General features: G+C 40.0%; 1 protein-coding gene across 1 annotated transcript in view; it reads left to right on the top strand.

Moving 5' to 3' along the window:
* Positions 1 to 21,136, top strand: part of zbtb16a (zinc finger and BTB domain containing 16a) — a 147,607-nt gene that overhangs the window by 42,450 nt on the left and 84,021 nt on the right. The window contains exon 3 of the mRNA XM_085470925.1: positions 13,539 to 13,636. Within this exon, the coding sequence (XP_085327051.1) occupies positions 13,539 to 13,636 (98 nt within the window). The remainder of the gene's footprint in view (positions 1 to 13,538; positions 13,637 to 21,136) is intronic.

Here is a 21,136-nt window from a genome sequence, read left to right as displayed (position 1 = left end):
CAGGTGCTTAGCTCGACTGTGGCAGTCAAAATAACACATCTCCTCCTCTGTTTGGCTTTCAGAGTGGAAGCTAAAGTTAGACATCTTTGAGGTTTTTCTGCCACTTGATGGAAGGTGATGCCAATGCATAATGCATGAGGAGAGAGGGAAGACTTTGTCTGGCTGCTTTTTATAGACCACCAAAGCTCTGCTACTACACACACACGTACACACACACACATACACACACACACACACACACACACACACACACACACACACACACACACACAAAGAGACGCACACGCCTGAGCCAACCGTCTCACTCGATGCGCTCTAACCTCTCACACATCAAGAAAGCAGGAGCAGAGGAAAAACAGGATTCGAGCAAACTGGCAACATTGTCGAGAGTCACAAAAAAAAAAAACTGAAAAGAAATAAGAAGAAACAAAAATGTTGACGTGCTATTTTCAGACGACAGGGTCTTTTGATGCGCAAACCCAAAGAGAAGCGAGGGGAAGAGGAGCAGCGGGGCTGGTGTTTGTCTCAGAGATGGGCTTTCAGAAATACTTTATACATGTGATCTTACATGCTCTCCCTCGTCTTTGTTCCCACTGTTTCAACGCTTGAGTGAAAGTGTCTTTGGGTCTAGTTAAAATGAGAAAAATAAGGGGGGGAAAGGGGGTGTGAAATTATTTGCAGGCAAAGCCAAGCTCCTACTTCAGCTCGCAGACTTTGCAAACACCATTTGCTGCCCTCAAAAGTGTGAAGTTATTTTCTCCTTATCCCTCTAATCCTTATATAACCAGGCTGGTTGACTAAGAGCACACTGTCATTTATAGTAATGACCTGGGGAAGAAAACTGCAGAGAGTTGCACATATACACACACTCACACCTGTGTGCTGCCCAGTACCTACAGACAGTGACAGGTCACAGCCTCTGTACTTGGCTCCATTCATCTTCTGAATTATTTGGCAGAGTTTTTGGGTCAGTGTGCGCATTCAAAGAAAAAAGGCTGTGTGTTACTCGTGTCTCTCGGTTTTCTCTTAACTGAACAAATTTCGTTTATTGTCACTTTAGCCAACGCGTTTTACGAGTTAGGTGGTTGATAACTAGCTAAACGCTCGCACATGTGCTCTTCCTGCAGCAGCGCACTTGCCTTGTGAACGGTTTTTTGTGTGTTTGTAGGCTGCTGCAAAGTTTGAATATAACATCCTGTGCATTTGAGGTGTCTTGTCACGTGTGCCTTTAACAGTCTTTGATCATTTTTTTTTCTGTCTCCACTGAAATTTCTTTCTCCCAGCCTGGGGATTTGAATTTCAACCTCCAGGTCATATTCTCTCTTCATTGTCACCCATTATTGAATAAAAGGGCTTCGTCGGAAGGGGTTGGGTGGGGGGCACTTTAAATTGAGTGGAACAGTAGAAAAGAGGTTGAAATGGTATTCTGAGTAACACTGAGGGTATTAGAGAGTGAATCCTACTTTCTGCGCTTTGGGGGAATCCAGGTATCTAACTAGGATTAGGTTGAACAGTGTCTTACTGCCCGGGAAGCACAATTAGAAGTTCCTTGTTATTGTCCTCTTACCTTAAAACCAAGGCTTTCTGAACTGTGCGTGCATAGCAGTCATGCCTGGGTGGTAATAATTAGTTTGCATTTAAGCTGATGCTTTAATTTTTTTTTGTTTTGTCTTTCTTTCTTTTTAACTTGTGCTCCCGTACAGCTGTTGAAACACACAAGCTGAGAAACAGCACTGCATGCTGCTGCTCTCGGTAGACTCTAGCAGGCTCTGCAACTGCATTTTGAAACTGATCTCACCCGAAACGTCACTGCAGTAATTTCATTTTGGGGTCTGAGGGGTCATTCTTAGTGTTCGTAATGCAATTCACTTGTAAATTTTCAAAACGGTTAACTCATAATGTTTGAAATCACAAAATTAGTATATTTGAGCAAAAGAGGCAAAAATGTAAATTGTGTATCACACAGAACAGTTATGGAAGTGGAAAACAAATGAGATTCCTCATTTAATGTACCTCTACACCTGTGCTCTGTCTGGCTTTTATAAAATAAGCACTAGAATCTTTCTACTAATAAATAATGGAAATGGTGACAGCATTTATTAAGGGGACTCACTGAGAGGCAGGATGAGTGTCTGTCACACTCCAAACAGTCATTAATTAAGGCTTCAATATCAAAAATATATATATATTTATTTGAACTGACAGTATTCTTTCACATTTAATTTATCAAAGCATTTGCCTCACCCGCCAGTGCCGTCATATCCAAACTAAACCATGAGGAGCATTAAGGCAAAGGGCGCCTAATGTATGTCTATATGACTGGAAGCCAGCAGTTCGACATCCTCCACGTCTCAAAGTGGTTTAAAGTCCTTTAGCATGTTTACATTAGTTTGCATCATTAGTATCAGCTTTAACGAGAACCTTATTACTGCCATTGTGTGAAATAATGCATGACTTTACTCAGAATGTCTGATTTTAATTGCACTATTTCACCTTGGCAGTAGCTTACTAAGGCCAGAATAGAGTGAGAGAGGTGTTTTTGAAAAAATACGCAACAGGTTGTATTGGAAGCTTGGTCATTACAGACAGAAAATGATGAGCATACAACCTTAAAGCAACGTCTGTCTCCACTAATAGCTTGTGCGGTACATAAATTAGTGCTTCAGGTTAGACCACTTCTTGTAGGCTAACTAAGACATGACTGATTGGACTTTAATAACACATATGGCTATCATTAATCTAACTCTTTAAAGCCAGCTGTAAAAAATCACACCCATAATGAAAAATGTACTGATCAGATTTGATGGATGTTAAGAAAAATGTCACATCTCACAACCAGGCAAAAGTTGACGAGACATTTACAGGTCACATACAGGCCGAGAAGTAGGCCGTGCGGTGAAGGGAATATCTTTACTGTTGTTGTTTTTTTCTTTTTACCCGACGATGTGGTATAGCGTTTTTCTCTCGAGACGCCCTCAGGGCAAATTTGGGGGTGGTAGTGTCTGAGATATTATAAATAACACAACGAGGATGAAAGGCAGTGGCATTCTCCCTCCCCATCCTTCTGTCTCGCCTCTTTTCCTCTTGCCCTGCTGCTCATCTATGCTCAACACGAGTGCCTCGGCGTTCGCGTGTGTGGCTTGAATTTATATGAACGTCTCCCCCGCGGGGGGACAACGGGGGCCAAGTCATTGATATGTGCAGGAGGACTCAGGATAAACAGCCCACGCCGACCGATGTTACGCCAGCCTGCCTGATACATTTTGATTGAGCAAAGACAGAGGTGTGAGATGGGGATGGCAGGGCAATGGAACTGGGGAAGCTTAAAAGCAGGGATAAAATGATAGAGAGCTTTTTTCCTTTCTCTTTCTCTCTCTACCTGCTTCTCCAGACTGCAACAAAATGGATGTATGTAAATGTTAAGAACTGCACATTGCTCATGAACAGCTCACTAGACCAGATATGTGTTTGCCACTGTGCTTTGGAGGACAACAAACAAATGGATGAGGCGTTATATCCTATCATTGTTTTTTTCTTTTTTTTTTTAAACACGCGCTGTAATTTATCTGACTATCAAGTTCCTTTTATTTCCTCTCTGATGGTCCTTTTGTTTCACGGAACACCACTACCATGATTATACTCTTACATCTCCCAGCCATGTTTGTTTGCATGACATGGTCATCCCTTTAATGGACTGGAAATTCATGTTTAAAAAAGTCTCTTGTTCCTCCTCCTCTATCTCTCTCTGTCAGGGAACCAAAATAAGAGGTGGCGGCAGCACACTGCGCCACTTATGGCCGCATTAGGATCAGCCACCAAAGTGTCACTGAATTGCCTCGTGCATCATTTTGGCTTTGTTCACCATGACAGAAACTTGTGTGTGTGTGGCAGTGGTCCTTGTCCACCCTGTGCTTTTATCCCCAAATGGATATAGCATTGGCTAGGCTTTTACGTCTGGAGTGCATTATCCCACTTATATCACGGATAATTTTTAAAGTCTTTTTATTGACCTGTGTTTGCAGTGTAATGCTTATTGACCTGTCTTTTAAATAAATGTCATGTTAATAGATAAAGCCACTGTCTTTTTTTTTTTTTTCTGCAACCAAACAGTGGTGATAAATCCAGAGAAACGCTGAACTGAACAGAAGAGCAACCACAAATGTAACGACTAAGAAAAAAACTTTGAACAAAAGGATGTAATATGAAAGCCTATTAAGATGATTACGGGATACGGAATGATCAAATCTGTTTATGATAAAAGAAAACTGAAGGGGCCCACTGACGTAGGGGTGCATGTATGGTTATATCTTTGTTTATAATACGTATTTTGTTACAGTATCTATTAAAACTATCTCTGTTATTGTTTTTAAGTGCCACTTGTCTTTCCTTGCAGTGTAATCTGATAGTAAGTGGTGCCGCTGAGATGTTTTTTTCTGTTTCTTAGAGTCAGTCCGACCCATATGGGTTGCTTATATTTCTGCAACGGTTAAAATGATGTAAGATTTCCAAGCGGACAAACGGATGGAGAGGCTGGAATGCTGCAACCTGAGGCTGAGAATGATGTTTGTGAGATCTCCAAAAAGTTGATTCTGTTCATCTGGACGTAGCGTTTTGTGGGAGAAACGTTTTGTCACTCATCCAAGTGACGACTGAAGAAGAAATTTACTTCCCTGGATGGTTGAGAATACATCAAGATGTTTGTGAGATGTTTAGCCTGAATAATAAAATGAGTGGGCGGAGCCAGGTGGCATGAAGGTAGAATCATCTGTAGTGGTTAATGTGCAATATTCACAGGAGTCCAAAACTCAGTCCTATTTAATGTAGCTTGTGTAGTGTCATATGAGCGTTGTGTAGTTTTGTATTGAATGACTTTTGAAAGAATGTGTCGTGTCCACTGATTGCTGTTGAAACTGGCAGGTCTTTTTCCCAGTCTTGAAGCTTTTGTGGAGGAATATATTCAGCTTTTAGTAGAAGTTTATATAATTTTGAGAATTATCTTTTCCAAGTGAATATGGGTTTGAGTTCAGTAATCAGTGGAGGTTGTTGAAGGGTTGGCTGAAATTTAGATTTTTCCTTTTAAACTGTTTTTTTCAGATTTGAATATTATAATAGGAAAAAAAACCTGCTATTACCAATGTCACTGACTGTTTTAGTGTTTTCATACCCTAATGAATGTTCCAAGTGAGTGATTCTTGCTTTTTTCCATGAGTGGAATATAAGGGGTCTATTTTTGGTTATGCCAAAATGGCGTAATTTTATTTATTTTTTATTTTTTACAAGACATTGTGAGCCCGGCGGTTTGTTTTTCACCAAGCTATCATGGTTCTACATGGTTTTTAAAGCAGTTGTTGTGTTTAATTGACTCCTGCAAACATGTATGTATTTGAGATCATTTGCTAGGTATTTGTGTCTGAGAGCTAGGTCTCCACACTCTTTTGGTTTCTGTAAAGTAGATTCCTTAATCTTTTTACTTTCTTAAGTTTACAGTAAAATTTTGTTATAATGAGTAGAAGAGAATTATTTTTAAAATTATTTTAGTGAATATGGACAATTTTATTGCTGTTTTCCTTCCAAATAATGAGTTCTTCCAGTTATTGAGATCGTATTCTAAGATTTTGAGAACTGATGAATAGTTTAGAGGTAATCATCCTGACAGCTAGAAGGAAACGTGGTTTATCCCTTCCTCACAGTGTGGTAGACATTTAGATTTGGCCTGATTCATTAATTTTATCATTATGGATACTAGGTTAAAAACTTGTGGAAGGTCCAGTGGAGAATTTAAATAAATATAATCTGTATATAAACTGATTTCATGATGAAAGTGCCCTGTTTGTGCGTGTTTTGTTGAATACCTGCTGTGAGGGGCTCAGTTAAAATAGCAAAGTGGACGACCTTGTCTTGTACCTCACTCTAACGTCTTCTTCGAGAGGTCCGGGTATTAGTTACAACTGGTGCAGAGTGTGAGCGGTAAAGAGGTTTGATCCAATGAAGGAACCAGCGCCCAAACCAAAATGTCCTTGGGATCGCAAAGAGGAAAGTCTTAACTTTATCAAAAGGTTTTTTGTGCATTCGGTGCCGTTATGGTTTTGAAGCGGTCTCTGAGATTAACAGGCGGCGCGTGTTGGTTGTCTATGTTTAATAAAGCCTGTTTGGTCTGAGTGAGTTAATGAAGATATAACTGTCTCTAATCTATTGGCTGGTGTTTTACTGATTATTTTTAGGTCATAGTTGGTAAGACTTAATGGTCTGTAGCTGGAAGTGAGGTCTTTGTCGGTCATTGGTAATAGTGTAATAAGAGCCGTGTGTTTATGTGCGCGGGTGTGAGTCCTGATAATTTGATTCCTTTGACCATTATGTTGAATAAGGGAGAGATGACTTGCCAGAAGCGTTTAAAGAATTCCAGTGGATAGCCATCAAACCGAGAGATTTCTTGTTGGGCAATGAAGAGATGGAATTTCTTCTGAAGTTTGGGTTGGTCTAGTATGTCAGGCTGTGCTTTGGATAATTTTGAAAGTTCAGGAATGTCAAGGAAGTTGTGAATGTTGAGGATAATTGGTACTTTTTGCGAGTAATAGTCTCTCTCATAGTAATCATAGAACATCCTGTGATGAGGATGTTTTGCTTTGTTTTTTTCCAAGTTTTCCATTTTTTTTTCTGCTCGTCCCTCAGAAACAGGGGGATGGGATTTGTTTTCTAATTCTTGTTGCTTTGTCAAATATGACTATGATTTGCCACCTAAGAAATGTTGTTGCTATTTTAATTATGATGGTGAGATTTCTGGAGAATGTATTTGGAAAAGAAGAGAAGTGCTGTTTTATGTTGCTAAGGTTATGGTAGCTTTTCAGATGTATCTGTACTTTGAATAGTATAGTAGGAAAAAAATGCTTCCAATCTGCTAACCGATTTCTGTAGCGGAGAGCATTCAGTTTTATCTGACCCGCTGATTCCCAAACTACAACCTGTAGACTCCTGTTAGGCTTTGAAGGTTCTGCAAATGAGCAGGTTGTGTTTACAATAAATAAAAAGTACTATAAATACCTGATGACATCAAACTAACCTGCGTTTTAATCTGTTTTGTCTCTGCTTAACCCAGAGAAAAAGACTTTTCTTGCTCAATGTTTACCACAATTGTTTCCTCCACATATTGGCAAACTTTGTCATTTTGGTGCCAGACATGCAGTTTACATTTGGTATTTTGAAGCATTTCCATTGAAAACAGCTGCCTGGTGTGGTTAAGTGGCGTTTACCACCTGGTATAATAAAACGGTGACGTCAAGCATGCATAACGCGAAGAGGATTGTAAAGTCAGACGATGATTGTCTGCAGGATTGTTAAGAGTGATTCTTTTTCACTGCTTTGATCCATTCTTACTTATGATGATATTGATTAGTGCTGCTTTGAGAATAAAGAGAACAGAAGGTGGAAAGGAATGAAAACACTTTACAGAAAGAATGGGTTCCATTTTGTTTGTGTTTTAAGCTAACACATGAGATAAATGAACAACTAAGCTGTAGTGCCTCTGCACCTCACTGTACAATACCTTTTGTGCAATACTTTTGTAAATAGTCAACGGTGCAATAGACTCAATACTTGAAATGTGCAATTCACTTGTATTTTTATTTTTATTCCTATTTATTCTATTTATCCCCTTCGTATATTTTATTTATATTGTCTCTGTATTTATATATATGTGTGTGTGTATAACTCTGTAACTTCTGTCGGTGCTGTGCTTTTTTGGAAATCGAATTTCCCAGAGGAACCCACCCGAGGGATTAATAAAGTTCTATCTTATCTTATCTTATCTTAAATGGGATTCGCAACTCTATTTTTTTCCCTTAATCATCAACAAATGTCTCAGATGCCCACATGAGATCCCTCTGGTATTTAAGTCCGAGCTCTATTCATTGGCCTTCCTTTTTCCCAATTATCAGTTCTTTTTCTTCTGACCCTCAGAACTAATGAACAAACAGCCACAGACACACTGCACAGCCCTTCCTCAATTTACCACCTCCTATCAGTTGCCTCCCTTTATCTTTTAGTGCTTTCTTCTTTCCATCTTAACACCCACATTTTTTTTCCTGCAAAGCTTTTATTTACAAACATCATTTTCGGGTGTTTTATGGCTCCCTTTAGGAATGGAGGGTGGAAGAAAAAAATGGAAAAATAAAAGATGAAAGGATGTACGAGGATCGAGAACAACACTTAAGGCTGCCGAGGGAGAAATAGATTTCAGACGAGCAATTATAAATAAGTGCAAGTCATCAAGCATGGTTCTGCTTCTCTCCTCTTCTTCTTTTTTTTTTTTTTTTGTAGAATAGTTTGAATGTGGTGATATAAAATGGTTATCTGAGCTTGAGAGGATATCAGCATGAGTTTCAAGTCATTTGATTTAACAGGGTTTGGCAGTAGTTCTGCTGCCTCTGTCAAAGCTCAATTGTATGAAATCTGGATGACCCAAAGCCATCAAAGAACCATGGAGTATAGTATTAGTATCTTGTGTGTATTAATAGTGTGTCACCTTATTTTGACTTTTAAAATCTGTTACAAGTTGATAGCAGGTGGAAAGCTTGGGTCTTTACAGCGCAAGTTATGATATATGGCGAGCCAAGACTGGCGGCAAAATAGGAAAGGAGAGCTCAGAAACTACATAAGGCAAGCTGTTACGGCTCAATAACACAGGCCTGTAATCGACTCACGTTTCAAACATACACACATGAAGTGAAACAGCCCTTGGTTGGGCTGCTTTTTATGAGGAAGCACTCTGCACGAGGTGATCAGCATATGTTTTGTTGACATAAATTTAAAATTTATTGTCGTTGTCAAAAGTGACTGTTGGACAAAGTCGATTATTAACTGAGTAAATGGCCTGAGAGAGTTTTATGTGAACTTCCTTAATGGGTACAGTCAGTCTGTTTCAAATCACCCTCCCTCCCTGGACTGCCACCCACCACACACCCTCGTTTAGACACGCACACACCTCATCATGTATTTCAGTAGCACAACATGAAAGCAGACAGTTACGATGGGATTTGAGAAAGGGTGTGCACAGAGGGGGGTCTATCTCAAGTAAATCACTAAGCTGAGACAATATTTTAGTATCCTTATGCATACCATTAAACCTTGTTAAAGCACTGAAGTGTGTGAAACAGAATTACTGAATAGCCATTATCAGCTCTACTTAAGCACACGGAGCATTTCAAGGCATATAAAGTATGCCTTAAGTACTAACTGTTTTCTAATGATGCATACTATTCTGCTGTACTGCACTGTCCCCAAAGAAGTAGGGTTCATAAATACTTGCTGTTATTAGACAAACTAATCACAACATTCATCTTCATAAAGGTATTTTTTTCACCCTGTCTCGTGTATATAACGGGTAAACCTTTCTTTATGATCATCATCACGGGCGACCATGGCTCAGGGGGTTGGGAAGCGTATCTGTAACCGGAAGGTCGCCAGTTCGATCTCCAGGCTCTCTGTCCTGGTCGTTCTGTCCTTGGGCAAGACACTTTACCCTACCGCCTACTGGTATTGGCCGATGGCGCAATATGGCAGCCTCGCTTCTGTCAGTCTGCCCCAGGGCAGCTGTGGCTACAACAGTAGCTGCCTCCACCAGTGTGTGAATGTGAGAGTGAATGAATAGTGGCATTGTAAAGCGCTTTGGGTGCCTTGAAAAGCGCTATATAAATCCCATCCATTATTATTATTATTATTATTATTATAATAATCATGGTATCCAGTCAAGGTGGATAGACTGACTGAAACAATGTTACACATGGATTATACTCTGATACAGATAAAGACATCTGCCGACGACATGGATGAGTAGTCATTCCCGTTATACGTCTTTGAAATCCTCCCAAAGGGCGCATGCATTGAGGTGCGTTGTAGTCCCCGTGTCCCCATGGACCAGTCCACCAAGTGACAAGAAAAAGCAGAGAGCCTTGCGCTCACTGATGACGGAATTTTTGCCACTAGCATCCAAGTGGACTCATAGATGAACTAAACTAACACACCAATTAATGAGTCATGTGTTGGCTTAATTATGGCAGCTGTACAGATAAAGCTGCTTATACTGCATCAGGTTAGCTTGTGGAAGTCATCAGCAGTTTGAATTTTTACCGCTGCCGAAGCCCGAGGTGACCGTATTTGGATCAGAGAGTAGAACAATAAAGTTACATCCACGGTGGAAGCAATTTGTAGTGACGTGGCAAATAGAGAACATAGAAAGTGAATGACCTTGCATGACTTCAAGTAACTGTGAGCACTAACTGCTGGCAACAGGAAGTGGGTAGGACCTCAGGTAAACTTTTCTCAACTTCCAGGCAAGCAACTGAAGTGCCTACCAATGAGAGTGAAGAATACCAATTATTGACATATGACCTGGGAGTAAACATATTAGAGGTTTCACCTAGGCAACTGTAGCCTGGAATGTCCACAAGAAAACCTAGCCGTCGGCTTGAAATACGAGTATTTCACTGACCAAAACTGGAGCACAGATTCAGACCAGCAGCTAGCACAATCAACCAGATTAAGCTACACTGTGTCTTACATAACTGCTAATACACCAAAACATGGCCGAGAGGTCCAGTTCCGTTAGACGGTTTAGAGAACAAGAAGCAGACGGCTAGCAGACAGCTGTCAGCTACAGCTTCCTGTGTTGCCATTCACCTGTCAGTGTTCATGTCTCTACACTTAAGCCTTAATAAAGGGAGTTCTAAAAAAATCATCTAAAAAAATCATCCACCATGCAAACTGTAATAAAGAGAGAAATAGGACAAAATAATTTTTCGAGCCTGTAAATATTCTTTTATCTGCTGTCTAGTTGGGCCTTTAAACATTTCAGTTAGCCTCAAGTGGCCTGTAGAGAATCTGCAGTTTTTGCCAAAAGAAATGCGTTTTTAAAAAGGCGGTCTTCTAAAATTCCCAACCCTTCCCTTTAACACACAGAATCACTTTAACAGGTGCTGTTGCCATTCTGTTGAACATCAAGTAATGTGCTTTTTCAGTAGGTAGTGCTAGCCATTGCAGTTAAAGTTAACACAGCCCCAGCTACAGACGTGCACACCACCCTTTGCTCATCAATGCTACATTTACGGTGAAAATACATGGCATTGGTTCTGCTTTGAGTGCCCTTAATAAGTCCATCCATACCGTTTCAGTGCTCTGTCTGGGGGGCACAATGGCCAGATTGAGGAGGGACACAAAAGGCCTTTGAAAGGCTTTGTCCTCTGTGTATGTTGTGGCTTACCACGTACGTGTTTTCTCCTTATCTCATTGAGAGCGTGTGAGTACATCGCATATGACTCTTACAGGAAAGAAAAACCCTTTTCCATAGCTTTTTCCAGTTGGTCTTTTGTCAAATATTTTTTTCAGTTTTTAAAATTGTAAATTTTGTTTTTAATATTTCTAAAACAATAGGAATAAACGCTAGTCTTTGATGCCCTCGAGTAAAAGAAAAGGTCATTTTTAAGGGTTACTGTTTTGAAACCAGTCACAGAGGAACTCTATTATAGAAGCGGAGAAAAAGAGTTGACAGTTTGTCCATTGGCGGTTGCCTCAATAGAACTGAATACAATGCAGCTCTACTGCACTTGAGCAATTTGGAGTTTGAGCAATTGCTTTAGAGTTTTTCAAATATTTGTGCAACAAAACAACATCCTGATGTCATTTTGATGCCATGTTGTCATGACTGTTTGCCAAGTTTGTCAAATTAGATTAAGATGTTTGTTTTATGCTACTCTTATGATGTGCAGCTGCTAAATATAACATCGGTATCTGGAGCGTTATTGCCCTTTAACGATATGTAACACTCTATGACACTTTGTTTCTCCTATTTTGTTGTTTTTAAGTGTCCTCTTCCCTTTTGGGGGCAGTTAGCATTTAGAGGACCTTTTAATTGCTGACTGCATGCCAAAGGGCTGTCATTCTGCCCTTGATTTCCAGGGTCTCTTCACAACTTCTAACCTCTCTTTAATTTCATACTTCTCTGGTTTTTACCCTGCTCGTGTCAGGTTTGGGGGATATTTTGCAGCAATTAATTGTAAGTGAAGTCATACTAGACTTGATAGCTTAATAACTCCCAAAGCCATTGCCATAGCATACGCTATAATCTCTTTCTGTCTGTCCTGGTCTCAATCCTCGCTTTGTCTCTTCCTTTCCCTCTCGAGGCACAAAAGAGAGCTGTAAATCAATTTGCATTCGACATCTGACATCAATCAGTCATGTTTTGGGAAAGTGGCACCACCTCCTCCTCTGTAGCTTTGTTGAGCCGCTAAGATGGATGGCTGTCATCTCACCCAAGTTGAGCAGAACTCTCATCAAGGGCATTGTTTCCCCAAGAATGCACTTGGCTGATCACTTTTTGCCACCTGACTAGTCAGTGGAGAGCGTGAGCTGTATTTGATGTTGTCTTTTTTTGCCTGCTTGAAGCATACACTCACCTGAGTATAGAATCATGTCTTTTTCCTGTGCACTTTTTTTTGGTATGATTTTTTTTTTTTCAGCTAAAGGCTTTTTCACAACCTGTCACTTCTTTTTTCTCCCCCACAATCTAGTATTACCATCAAAAAAGTAATGCTTCATTTTTGGAGCTGTGTTGTATGAAAGAGCAACAGTTGTAGAAGACTAAACGTGCCAAATCAGAAACGGCACAAACTTGACGATGATTACAATCATGGGTGTGTCTGTGGCTTTGTGTACCTCTCTCAAGGCGAGGTATTTGAAGTTCTCAAGATGCTTAAGGCACTGTGGCAGTTGTTTGGCAATTCGTGTCACTTTAATTGCTTTAGAGCACTTTCAGATATCTCTCAAGAATAATATGCTTTGTACTGAGCCGTGGGGTCTTTGAGGATTTGAGGAGCAGAGAGAGCCGTAAGACTAGACTTTTCTGTTGTCAGATGTTATTTACTTAGCTAACCTTCAAGGCCTTTACTTCATAATCAAATATTGACCCTTAGTCTTGTCTGACCTTGTGTGCTTAAACTACGTTACAGCTTAATGACTGTCCATTTGGAAATAGACAATTTATTGCAAATCTGATTTGGCTTCAAGCTACGCAACAGCTCATAGCTCTGAGAGCAGTCATCAAAAACTGTTCCATAAATGGTTCGTAACAGTAAGTAGAGGTTTTGCGTGTTTCTGTTTCACTATTTATTTTAGTCTATTTCACTTTACAGCATCGTATCCCTCTGCAGCGCTCTAGATGTAGGTAGCTGATAATGCCGCCTCTGCTTGAATAGCACCTTGTGATTTACAGCGGCAAGTCATGGTCTACTGGTCCCTGCAGATAATATGTGTGGTAGATGGATGACTTGTTACACTCATGGTTACTGTTTTGTGCTGATGTTAAGACTGATGGAGTGTGACATATTCTCTCAAAATGCACAAGGCCAAACTTTCTCTGTTCTGGAAGTTTTTAGTTATGAGCTGTAAAAAGCCGCTTTGTTAGAGACACAAACGTCTATCGGTGGTACATTAAGCGCTGGCTGGTCTCACTGAAAGATGGTAAAATATTTATTTTTGCTCTTTGTCAACAGAAAGATGCACAGTGGAATGAAGACCTACAGCTGTGAGCTGTGTGGGAAGAGCTTCCTGGACAGCCTCCGTCTACGAATGCATTTGCTGTCTCATTCAGGTAAGGAAATCAAACTAACCCCAAAACCACAACCCCTCGCTGTGATCACTGTTGAGCTAGCAGTAACAGTCTTTAAAGAAAAGAGCATTCATTGCTGCCACTTTGTACAGAAAAGCGCTACTGGCAGATTTTACTGCTGTCCAAAAATTCAAACTATGACTCCAAATTAAGTGAAAAGTAGTCATTTGGAACCCCACTGATAACCCACGGAGCCTGGGCCTGAAATGTCTCATATGTTTGGATCCATGCATTGAAAATTATACATTTTTAATATATCTGGTGATGCCTTTCATAGAAACCAGAGTATTCTTTAATTCATTGAAATATATTTTGCATAATGAATGTAATTATGTAATATGTGTGTAAAAAAAGTAGTTGACTTGGCAATACAATGGTGTTAAGATGAGGAGTCAAAATCTCTGTCAAATAAATTTTGGATAAGCTGCTCAAAAGGGAAAATTATTTAGTCATTGTGACTGAGTAAGGTAGCAAAATGTTGGTAAAGTGTATCACCTGCTGATGAAGCATGCCATGTTAATTCATGTGAAGTATTTCCAGGTTAAAAGCTCTGAAATGAGTTGGGGTTTTTAAGTACGCACAGAAAGTGCAACTTGTCAGTCACCTTGGCACTTACCGCTACAAACAAAACGAGACAATGATCATTTTCACCATTTTCGGTGCATCAAAAGCTGCTAAGTAATAGAACAAGAATGAGCAGCCACAGCGAGCCGTTAGATAAGGAGCTGCAGGCGACAGGCTGTACTCCACCAACTTCTCAACGAGGTAACCAACTCCTCTGACTGTGCCCTGCTGTTTGCAGACTCGTGCCATGTGCAGCATTAAATCAGATCGCAGTTGCTCACAGGGTGATAGAAAAAGGCCAATTAGTGTCTGACTTCTTTAATAAAATGACAGTAGTTTGTTTTGCTGCTCCATAATTTTTTGACCTGAGGTACTTTCATCCGCTACAGACGTCACCAAATCAGTAGTAAAAAATACCAGAACAATACTGTAAGAAAGGTTAGAGGACAAATATTTAGGAACCACAAGCTTGACATGTGACTAAACGTAGTTAGTTAGTTTGGCTCCCCCCCCCCCCCCCCCCCTCCTCTGCATTTACTTCCTTTATTATGTATTTCTCCCAGTGACACCACCTCACTGTCATACATAGTAGTTAGAGCCTTGGAGTTAACTCATAAAACTGTTTTATGTTCCTGAAAGTAGGTGGTGTTGTAGTTATTATAGTTAGTGATAGTTAATTAGGACTAATAGAATCCAAATACACTGTAACAGGCTTTCAGTATGATCAGTGATACAAAAATACATATGACCTAATGGGCTAAACATGCATTTTAGCTTTAAACTTCATACTCTTAAGTTGTCATAATCATGCTAGCATCTGTTAACAGATACAAAGACTGATTTGTCACTATAGACCATAAATGCACTGTGCAGAATATATTTGTTGCAAGCTGATTTTTACATTTAAGCATTTACAATAGACTCCAGTACTGAAGTTGCTGCTGCCTGAAATTGGAATAGAGGGAAAAGTTGACTTACATTTGCTTTGTCCTACTATAAATATTCTATATTGAACATGTGAATGTGGAGCATAACCTAGTTGCAGTGATTTGTGGATTAAATGACTCTTCAAGCTGAGCAGCTCTGGGAAACTTAACCCAAGAGGTGCCTGCACATCATCATCCTGTCATCCTACACCTCTGTGACATTAGAGGTCTGAAAGGTAGTACAAGTCAGAACAGTGGACACATTGATTGGTGGAGTCTGACACTATTACACCCACCCACTTGCACACATACACACACACACCCACACCCTAGCAGTCTGGGTGCTCTGAGCCTACTGCTTTAATGGAATGAACCGTCTTTTATAGGCGGCAAAGAGTTCCCCACTGCTAAGGCCCTAAGTGCAGATGGTTTATTGAGACACCGTAAAAGCCATGGAACCTCATGAGGCAACACCTCCTGCACACATACACAAAACCCCAAATTTGTGTTAATGTTGGCCCAAGGATGGAGCCATTTGTCCAGAACTCTGTTTATAATGGGACACGCTGAATTTTCTACTTAGCGCCACCTTTATCACTAACAACCACGCTGACAGAAACGGAGAAAAAGAGTGAGAGATAGATGTGTGTTTGAGATTTTATGATCATAATTACTTCCTGAATAAAGCAGGGCCTCTTGTTTAAAAAGGAATCTTTTTCTTAATTAGAAGAAAGTAGCAGAGTATAAATAAAGTCTTCTAACGGGTTGTTTTGTAGACGCTGAAGTAATATTTGAATAGATTTCCAACAGAAAGCGGTTTTATCAACAGGTTAATAAAAACTCACAATTTGTACCCATTATCATGAGGTGAAAACTCTGCTGATAGGAGATCAAATGGAAAAAAAGAGCGAGAGAGATGACTGAAAACTCTAGGAAGAACCACACACTCCACCTTGAAAATGGCAACTGAGCGGAAGATATGGGCAGTGTATTTTTAGCAACTGTGGCAGCAAGTGCACAAACTTTTTTTCTTCTTCTTTCTTTCTCTTTTTTCCTCTTTCCATGCGAGGCAGCCTTGACGCACGACATCAACCTGTACTGTTACACACATCAGTGTTGATTCATAGCCGCTTTGGTCTGGCGTAAAAGGCAAGACGAGCGCTTCTGTCGAGACGGGCGACGGTTAGGGAAGAGACAGCGCTGAGGCAAAGCTTCTTTGATAGTTTTTGTTGTCTTTTTTTATTTTTTGCACTTTTTCAGTTTCTTTTTTTCTCCTACACCTCCGCCTCCACCGTTTGACTTTCAAGGCTTTTTCTCGGTCTGACACCACGTCTGGATTTTTTTTTTTTTGGTCGTGTTTCTCTGTAATGATGACACTTTACAAAGTCCCAAAACCCTTAACCTCAGCCCCTCCACCCTTCCTCCTCCTCCTCCTCCACCGCTGCCGCCATCATCCTTCAGCTCGCTTCATAAAAGGCAGAATATCAGGGAGATGAAGCAAGAGAGTGGAGAGGCTTTTTGGGATGCACAGCGTGTCGTGGATGTGGAGCATTTCAGACATTGCTGCTGCTGCTGCCGCCTCCTCCCTCCCCTCTGCTTTCCACTCTGTCTCTCACTCTCTGCCTGTCTATCTGCCCGTCTGTCTGTCTCTGTGCTTGTTGTACGGAGGACTTGGCAGCTCGCCAGTCTGGGCTGCCTGCCACCACTGAGGGTACAGTATGTACAGTCTACCTTGTGCCAGCTATTTATTTTTTCTTCTCGTCTTGTTCTGTCTCAGTCCGTTCCACGTTGTTGTTTTCTTTTCTTTTTTTTCCTTTTTTCTAATCTCGGCCTGACGTTTACTGTTTGACAGCCTTTGCTGAGCCAAGGCCTGCAGATGGAGGCTTGAACAGGGTGGGGAACTCTGACTCAGCCACTTTTGGGCGCATTTAAAGGACCATAATGTTATTGTTCATGAAATTGTAGCAGCACCTTTTATAGTATCAATGCCTCAACTTAAAAGTACTGCTGAACTTTTGCAGTAAATTAGTTCATCAATAGACCATCAATGTATTAAATCTGTCATCTCATATGCTGCCCCCAGTCCCCCCCCATTGAGCCTGAGATTCTTGGACTCAGTCTCAGTGGTCTCTTAAAAAACCAAATACCGAACAAAGGTTTACTTATTTAACCTACATTTACTCACATATATCCAAATCTACTGTGTCCCATTAACGAAAATGTGCAATTAGTCAAAAGCAGATTCAGCATTTCATTCATCAGCTGCCCATTTCTGGTTTCAGTGATTGTTCCACTTTTAAGATTAAAATTATTTTTCTTTATTTTTAATACATTCAGTTTACTTTTTTTTCATTGATAACTGGTTGATTTTACTACACAGTTAAAGTAATTAGCTTTTACATTTGATTTATGTATTTCTTGTAAATTATGTTACATTAAAAAAAAGTATCAGCATCAGTAGTAGTGGAGAAAATGCAATACAGTGATGCACAGCAGTTTCTTTAAACAGGTAAGCCCATTTAAAAATGGTATCGTTTCTACTAATTACCCCTCAAAAAAACAAAAAAACAAGACAGTGAAAATGCATTGCATTGTTTCAACCATGTCAAAAATAGTCTGGCTTTCAGACAGCACCCAGTTGTGTGCGCATGTGCATGTGTGAGTATTGTCACACACCAACCAAGACCAGACCAGACTGATATGATTCACAGTTTGTTTTCCAAGTGAGATTGCGGTATAATAAGATTACCAAAAAGACTCTTCCTGAGCACCCATATTGCCATCTCTGTTACCACCAACTTTTCATCTCACTGCCTTTATAGCTTAAGAGACTTAATCTTCACTTTATGTTATGTGTACATAGTAGAGAGCTCCTGGATTAGCCGGCCAAGTATGTGTATGAGAGAGAGAGGGGAAGAAAGACTTGATGCACATCGTACTGTAAAGTGTTTTGCTAAAGGGCACAATGTGAAGATGTATGAATGGAGAGATGGTATCAGTAATATGTTTCTTGCTAGTAAGAGAATCAGGAAAACCACGCTGCATGTTTACTTCTTGTAAGTGCCTGTTACCTCTGTCTGTTTCCTTTAAATCAATGTTTATCCATGATTATGATACAGTATGTAGTCTTTTTGTTAACAGAAAATGGAGGTCTTTCAGGTTAAATTTGTTTTCGCCATTTCTCAACTTGAATCTATTATGGTACTTCATAGAAGAGAACTACATAGCGTACACTATGTATTTACTAGTTATCTTCCAACAGAGCAGTGTCTCCAATCAAACACAGTATGTTGTGCACTTATTGGAAATGGGATAATTGCATTTGGCTGTGATTGACACGCCAGCTGCTGCTTTATATAAATATTTACAACTTGTCCAGCCTCCGACTACACATTTTAAAGGCTTCTGTGTTAAAGATGACAATTTAATACTAACCAACATCAAACAGTAGCGCCACACAATGCCTGAAAAAACATGTATCACTGTTAGCTAGCTATCTGGAATTAGTATCTTCCCTTATGTAGCCAAAATAAAAACAACTGAGTCTTGTTTTTGACACCACTCAGTTGTTTTTGACTGTTATGAGTTATGACTGTTATGAGTACACCATCTGGACACAGAATTTATTTACTGAAAATAGCAAGTGTAATGGAACTATAGAGTTTGAGTCATGGCTAACATTTCTAGTGTTTATTCATGTTAGCTCATTAGATGAACAGGCAGAACTCGATTTCCCAGTGGAGTTTAGTTGAGTCAGTTATTTTAGTTGTTTACCAGTTGCTGTGGTGAATCCAGTTTGAGCAACCACTTAAATGTCTCCATTCACTAATTATAAAGACGGGGGAAATAACTTTTTAAACATAACTGAGAGTGGCACAAATTCAGGAAACTCTTCTATCTTCTTCAAAAGTGATATGCTGAGAAGTTTGGTGATTTAATTAATTTTTATAAAAATCATTAGAACATTCAACAAATAATCTTACTAAAATAAATATTGTTTTAGTTCTTATAACTGGAACAGATGTTTATTACTTAAACAGTGGAAACTTTTGAAACCTAAGCACAAAATGATGATATTAAAAACACTTGACAGTATTTTGTTTTAGTGTGAATTCAATATCTCAATATGCACTTAGTTTCTGACATGCTGTCAAAAACTTTGTGGAGATGAACCAGCACAGTATTTGGTGTTTGCCCTTTGTGCAAGATTGTAAGAGTTCTTGCAGTACTACAAAATAACGAGCACGAAATAATGAACTTTTTATATGGAGCAAACTAGTTCTGATACAGCTGGTGTTTACCCATCATGCTCTCGAGCTTAATTACAGCTTACCCACAAACACATATTATCTCAGAGCATCACATTATTGATGGAAACATAACTTTACATGATAATCTCTTGGCATTTTGGGGTCATGTGTTCTCATTGTGTGGTGTTTCACACTGGCCTCATCAGTTTGGTATGCTTGTGTTTGGCTTGTGCATTAGTCAGCCTGTACAGCCAGTACAGTGTTATTTCCTGTGTGAGGTTTACTGTTTAGAGATGTGTTTCTAACCAGCCTGAAGGGAATTTATCTTTTGTTAGTTGATCTTTTAGGGTTGCGTGCAGAAAAACAAAACCAGTGTGTTGTGTTTATCACATAAAGCCAATGTGTGGAGAAATTGACGATATCACATGATGAAGCTGCCCAAGTGGTAATGGAATGATGTTGCATGAAACTGGAAAAAGTATATATTTACCGCATTATTCAGATGCTTGACTACTTCTTTTTTTTTTTTTTTAAACAGAAGTAATCGATGAAAGAATAACGATGTAAATGTCTGTTTTAAATACCTTGCTCTGCAACTCATTGGATTAGGACAGTACGCATTAACATTGCAGAAAAATCTGGCAGAGTTATTCAAAACACTAGTTTTCCTGTTGTGCTTGACCAGCTGTTTAAGTTGCCTCCCTTAAATTGAAAGCTTTGTTCCAAGCCGATCCCAATCTGAGTGTGGGAGTAAGATGCCCACGTAAATGTCTAGAACATTTAGGTGAGGAAAAATGCAAAGAATTTGGATATGAATGTGGCGAGGCGGGAGGGCTGCTTTCCCATTGCTCTTTGTCTGTGTTTCTATCTCCGTGGCGTTTGGTTGTTTGGCAGTCAACTGGTCGGCTGTTTTGGCTTTGTGCCGGTTCTTCCCTCAGAGTGATGACGACATATTTGTGCCGGCAGGTCTGGATGTTCTGCCAGCATTCCAGCATTTATGATCGCTCGCAGATGTGAGTCCAGGAACACACTGTACTGTACCCAAACCCAGAAATTAATGAAACTTGACTGCCTTCCAGGCCAAAAATTCCTAAATGTGTATGTGTCTGACTGTGTGTGTATGCATGAGTGAGAAGAGAGACAGGAGACACAAGGGAGGGAGGGGTGGCAGGGGGGGAAGTGCTATTAAAAGCAAGTAGCAGGAAAAGAAGTAGTTCAGGAAAAAAACAAAAGTATGACCCAAAGTGTCGAGCTTTTTGCATGTACATTTTTCTTTTACCACAGCTGATGTTCTGTCCTGCATGCACACACACAAATGCATGCACACACACATTGTTTTCTCGGGTGGGTTAACACAAGATGACAAACAAAGCAAACAGCAGTAGCTTATTTTGTAGTGCCATAACATTACTCCTGTGCAACTTAAAACTTCCCCTGCAATTCTTGCAATACTTCCCCCAACCTGTTGATTTACTGTTCCGAGCACGACTGGGATTATGCAGCTGGGGAAATCTCAGCTGGGTTATATTACATGAGAGGGCACATGGGGGACAGGCAGAAGGTGACACAGCACAGGGGTCTACTTGGAATACTATAGCATCAGGCGCTGCTGTCAGTATTTTTATTTCCCTTCCAGGGGCAGGGGAGGGGAGTATGTGAAAGGAGAACTTGTTAGACCACTGTCACGAGCAAATGTGGCTTCATTAAAAACGTGTTGGTCTGTGCAGCTGCGATCCTTAGTG

The sequence above is a fragment of the Copadichromis virginalis genome, linkage group LG10 (genome assembly GCF_057382275.1).
Source record: "Copadichromis virginalis isolate Kocher_CV1m ecotype Utaka linkage group LG10, C_Virginalis_male_GT1.1, whole genome shotgun sequence".
Lineage (NCBI taxonomy): Eukaryota > Metazoa > Chordata > Actinopteri > Cichliformes > Cichlidae > Copadichromis > Copadichromis virginalis.
The sequence above is the reverse complement of the archived record's forward strand: the minus strand, read 5'-3'. Positions and strand labels throughout refer to the sequence as shown.